The 6,000-nt window shown below is 37.2% G+C and overlaps 1 protein-coding gene across 1 annotated transcript in view; it reads left to right on the top strand.

Annotated features, from left to right (window-relative positions):
• Positions 1-900: 900 nt before the first annotated feature.
• Positions 901-6,000, top strand: part of LOC306878024 (doublecortin domain-containing protein 2-like) — a gene marked incomplete at both ends in the record, with an annotated part of 32,168 nt that continues 27,068 nt past the window's right edge. Inside the window, 2 exons of the mRNA XM_079430107.1 lie at positions 901-1,187; positions 3,858-3,909. Coding sequence (XP_079286233.1) covers positions 901-1,187; positions 3,858-3,909 — 339 coding nt within the window. The remainder of the gene's footprint in view (positions 1,188-3,857; positions 3,910-6,000) is intronic.

Raw genomic sequence — 6,000 nt, 5'->3', positions numbered from 1 at the left:
TTTGACGTGTACTGGAGTGTGAGTGCAGTACCACAACACTGGTGCTTTTCTAGTTACTAGTAAAACTGAACTTTTAAACAGCTATGCTGATTTGACAAGTAAAATGCATTTGTATCTAGCGAAATGTTACTAGCAGCAATTAGGATAAATACAAATGTCTCATTACTGGTATCTACTAGTAAAGACATGGAAACGCATCTCTTCCATGAGCATTACTGTGAGCTGATTTATATAGACCATTTCTGCCACAGAATAAAAATAAATAAATAGTTTTTAACTAGATATAAGCTTGCAATGCTAAGAAGAAAAGTAAGCATTTTGAGATTAAAAATTAGCCTACTACTTTTTTAATTATGTGGCAAAAACAAACAAAAAACAAAACAAAATGCAGAACTGTGAGATGTAAACTTTGAAGTGAACTTTCACATGAATAAATACTACTGTCAAATAAAGTTATTATCAAGCTTGGAAAAATTCTAACTTTTGAAATTCTAAGGAACAAAAATATGAAGATTGTTTTAAGGCAAGCTATAGGCTACATGTTAAAGCAGCTTGCCATATACACGGAGTCTCTGGAGTTAGTGCAGAGTGGTATCAGCGGGCTTTAAGATGGTGATGTCTCTATAGAAACCGCTTGAGGAACACAAGAGTGCCCATGATCATCGCTTTCAGTGCGCTGCATCTTTCTCTTTATCATTATGATATGAACGTCCCGTTGGAAAGTTTTATTTGCGCAAAATCCACCGCTTCCACTTTTGTTTGGCTTAAAATCATGTTGATTTGTTAATCGAACCTGAATCTGTGTCGTTTGGAGCATGAGGATCACATGCGCTGCTCTGCTCTGGAGATATAGCCGCGCTGCGCTCTGACTCTCCATCTCTAACTTCACCTCTCCCGGCCATGAGTGCGGAGAAGCCAAACTTTCTGTCTCAACCTGAAGTGAAAAATATCTACTTCTATCGCAATGGGGATCCGTATTACGAGCCCAGGCGTTTGGTGATTAACTCCAAGCGGGTTTCGACATTCGACACGCTTCTGCGGGAGGTGACTGGCGGCGTGAGGGCTCCGTTCGGCGCGGTGCGCAACATCTACACACCCAAAGCCGGACACCGGGTCCAGTCTCTGGAGCACCTGCGGAGCGGAGAGCAGTATGTGGCTGCTGGACGAGAGAGGTTCAAGAAGATAGAGTAAGACACCTCCATCCATCCATCTATCCGTCTATCCGTCTATCTATCTATCTATCTATCTATCTATCTATCTATCTATCTATCTATCTATCTATCTATCTATCTATCTATCTATCTATCTATCTATCTATCTATCTGTCTGTCTGTCTGTCTGTCCGTCCGTCCGTCCGTCCGTCCATCCATCTAACAGTCAAACGTTTACATACACATCTGTGTTTTCCATATTTAAAATGATAGTCACAAAAGTCACAAAACCTGTGAAATAGGACAAATGGAAGTTTATGAATCATGTAGTGATCAAAACGTGGCAAATGAATACAATGACTTTAATCAAACAACTTCATGAAGTGCATCCTGAGATGTTTTTTATTTATTTTTATTTTTTTTTGTTTGTTTTTGTTTTTGTTTTACTATGTAAAAAAAAAATCACAGTGTAAGAAAAAATATTTAGAAAGAAAGATCATTTCCTGGCAGAAAATGTCCACACTTTCCATTTAGTTTACAGATTATTCCTTTACCTTAACTTCCTGAGACAAATATTTTAGCAGGGAAAAAAGTATTTTTTTCATGTCATTGCATTGTTAGAGCATTATTATTATTATTATTTTATTTTTAAATATTTTTGTAATAAAAAATAAATAAATAAAATATATTTAATTCAAAAGTTATGCTATGTCCATCAAGACTCAATATAAATATATATATATATATATATATATATATATATATATATATATATATATATATATATATATAAACACATGAATGAAAATGTATAGGCAAAAACTTTTTTTTTAATCACCAGTACGTTTTCAGTTTTCAGATTTTTTATTATTTAAATTTTTTTACCAAACTTTGTAATAAAATAATGATTTGATATACCATCTTTCTTTATGCAAAATGTGTGTAAATTGGGTTTTCTCATTATATACTGTACAATGTATCCATAAACTAACTCTAATTTGCATATTAATGTGCTTTTGGGGCAACATGTATTGAAAAAAGAAGTGCAATAATGAGTAATAATTGACAAGATTTTCATAATAATATATATTATTTCATAGGGATATTGAAATATAATTCCCAAAATGCATAATAAACATGTTTTTAGTCCCGGTGTCCTCATATGAGGACATGTATGAAATCAACGTCCTGTTTCGTAACAGAAAGTCATATTTTGATTTTAAACCCCATAACATTTTCCTGAGATGTTGATTTATGACACACAGTTTAAAAATTAGTCAGATTTAAAGGATAATAATATTTTCATATTTCCATAAGTCTGTCACTAATATAAGACATGTTTGAAGACCGAGGAGAGGGAGTGGTCATGGTGAAACATCCAATAATTTGGTGTCTCTGAAAAGCCCTGAGTGTGCTCTGTACAGGACATCCAGTCTTAAAACTGTGCATGAATAGTCTCAGAGAAATACACTAAAATATAATGTCCTCATATGAGGACGCAGGGTCTTAGGAGGCTAAGAAACAACACAATGCAGGGCATAATTTAAAATATGGGGAAAATTTTAACCTCTGAAATATCAATACAGAAAAGTCCTTCAAATTATCAAGGTGTTACAGACTCACATTTTATGGACAGTGTACTAATGTATTTTACAGAACTCTTAGAGTGCATGTATGGTGGACACATGATGATTCTGATCTGATTCAGCTTCAATAAATGTTTGTAAATGTTAGTTTTGTAAAGAAATGCATGTGCAAGTGTACAGTACATACAAATGTAGATATCTAATTTTACAAACATAAAATAGTTAATCCAAGTAGGCCATCCGAGATCAGGATGAGTGTGTTTCTTCATCAGGTTTGTATAAATGTGTCTCTGCATCAGTGTCTCAGCAATGGATGCTCTGCAGTGAATGGGTGCCGTCAGAATGAGAGTCCAAACAGCTGATAAAAACATCACAATAATACACAAGTAATCCACACCATCAATTAACATCTTGTGTTTGTGTGAATTGAATCCATCATTAAGACATTAAAACTTCAAACTGTTGTTTCTGGCTAAAATACCATAGAGTCCATAACCCATAATAACGCTTCCTCAAGGGAAAAAGTGTTCTGGTCTGAATCAGGAGAGAAATCTGCACAGATCAAGCAGCGTTTACAAGACAAAACAGCTCTAAACAAATATGTGGCTGGATTTTGATGCGAGAGACAACAGGAGATGCACTTTTTCACTGGAGGAAGAGTTATTATGGATTGTAGACTCATATTTCAGTTAAAAACATCTTGATGATGGATTTGTTTCTTTTGTCTTCTCAAGATGTTAACTGATGGACTGCCGTGGTGTGGATTTCTTGTGGATTATTGTGATGTTTTTATCAGCTGTTTGGACTCTCATTCTGACGGCACCCATTCACTGCAGAGCATCCATTGCTGAGACACTGATGCAGAGACACATTTCTACAAACCTGATGAAGAAACAAACTCATCCTAATGTTGGATGGCCTGAGAGTGAGGACTTTTTCAAGACATTTTCATTTTTTGCTGAACTCTTGCTTTAAGCATGAACTTTTAGATCAAATACCAATTTTAACTAAATTTAGTGAAACGTTTGACTTGTATTGCCACTGTTTATGGCCACTTCACAAATTCATCATTTGTAAAAGGAAAAAAAAAGAAAAGAAAGTAATTCAGCTCATGTTCTAGTTATTTACAGATAGGAACCAGGAAGAAAAAAATGCTTCAGGCCAATGGAGTGGTAAGAACAAATATTTATTTATGTCTATAATCTGTGTATGTGTTTATACAGTATAACTAATGCAAGCTCAACTCCTATATAAAACACTGTTAATCACATTAACAGTGTAGCAGTCAATCACTGCACTAGTTTGGAGGTTAATGGAGTCAGTCGGGTGCATGTGTTCATCCACACGTCCCTCAGGGCTCTGAACCAGTGCAATGGAGGCTAACAGTCAACCACAGGAGGTTTAGACACTGGCAAGCAAAGCCAGTGTTTTAAGAGCATGTTTTTCGGCACACAAGTTATATGTTTAAAGGGATCCTGGAGCATTAGTGTGCTAGTTCAGCATATCTCACCTGCTTTAACGTTCAAGAAAGACTACCTGAGCGAGGTCTCATGTTTAGACACACCGTCTGCGTTGTCGTCTGGAAAGAATCACTTTGTTGTTAGCTCATTTGACAATGAATTATTAACCTGTGAATTATTCTCCACCTCCTTGGATGCATATTTAAGTCAATGGCTCCGACCCAGAACACAAACAAAGCCTCCAGAGACCATCTGAATGACACTTCATATACTCCCACAGAACTCAAGACTAGTTAAAGCAGAGAGGAATGAAAAGAAAGAAAGAAAACCAGCACAGGGACTTTTTTACGACAGTCTTAAAATTTTATGAACTCTCTTAGGCAAAGAAAGTGAGTATCGTCACACCTGCTCAGATCCCACTTTATTATAGCGCTGAGCTAAGGGGCTGTTGCCGTGGTAATTGGTGAAACAATTTCCTAATCATCATTAGGCAAGATTGAACAGGTTCTTATATTTATAACGAGGGCCACACTTTGTTCCCACTGGCTCCTGATTGTCTTAATTAGAGCGGCCACCTTGGCGCCCCAAAGACGCACTGTCCCTCCGCTCTTCACACAGGCGTCCCGCGGGGTTACCAGGGGATACGGCAGGGGCCTGAGAGACACCGAAACACTAGATGAGAGCAGCTGTGTGTCTGTCTTTGGGCTGAACTGAGCAGTGGACTGGCTTAAACACACTGGTTAATCAAACTCACATCTGACCCTGAGAGCGACAGAGCTGAGCTCACGTTTCACGTCTCGAGGCATGTTTTCTGCTGACTGGAATGCAGTTTCATATTTATTGATTTGTTGAAAATAAATTTATTGATTGTAGTTGAAAAAAACTAAACAAAACCCAAAGCTGATCAATTCATATAATAGTGTTTTTGCTCTAATTTATGCAGATGTTTTAACAATGATACTTGAGATTTGGGTCATAGACATAGTCATTTTTATTTTAAGCACCATGTGAAACTTATTAGTATATGTCACTTTTGAAATTGAAGTACACTTTAGCATACTTTTAAAAAGAGTACTTATGGGAATAATATATACTTAATCCTGGACTGAATGTCATTTGTATTATAGTTTACATTTATATCAATTGCTAATTGCTGAACTTTAGACAGTTTTCTTGATCCAGATATATAGGACTCATCTTTATATGTAATTTCATAATTGTTTCTATTGTCTTTGAAACATAGTTAAATATGCAAAATATGGGAGGATTTATCGCAACCGGCGCACTTTTACAGGCACTCAGCCTGCACCATATATGAGTCGGTGACATTGCTATCCCCTCTTCCTCTCTCAAGTTATCTTCCTCCAACTTGCTTGAGTTTAGGGCCCTTCCTTGATGTTTCAGCCATTTATTACGGTTGGGGCTCGATGGTAGAACCAGCATCCTAGTTCCACCCCCTCTCTCCACCTCCAAATTTAAGTATGTTTGTACTGCCACTGCTCATTCCATTTTATCAATATCCACCAGGATGCTAGCGCTGTCTGTTTGGTGATGTTTATCATCAGCCGCTTCCTAGCCTGGTCATCGATCCCAAGAAGTCCAAAGGTCCTCCAAAGCAACTGCCCTGCGAAACCCCTGCAGCCAACCACCACCAGCAGAGCTCACTCTCGTGTGCTTCTTCTATCCTCTCTTCCCCAGGGTACTGTCAACCCAATAAGTACCACCTGCTTGGTAATCTTCGATCAGAGCAAAATATCAGGTCTGAGACTCGTATGGGTTATTTCCTCTGGGAATCTGAGCTGC

This window comes from Barbus barbus, assembly GCF_936440315.1.
Source record: "Barbus barbus genome assembly, chromosome: 12".
Classification (NCBI taxonomy): Eukaryota; Metazoa; Chordata; class Actinopteri; order Cypriniformes; family Cyprinidae; genus Barbus; species Barbus barbus.
Note: the sequence above shows the minus strand (reverse complement) of the source record. Positions and strands in the feature narration are given on the sequence as shown.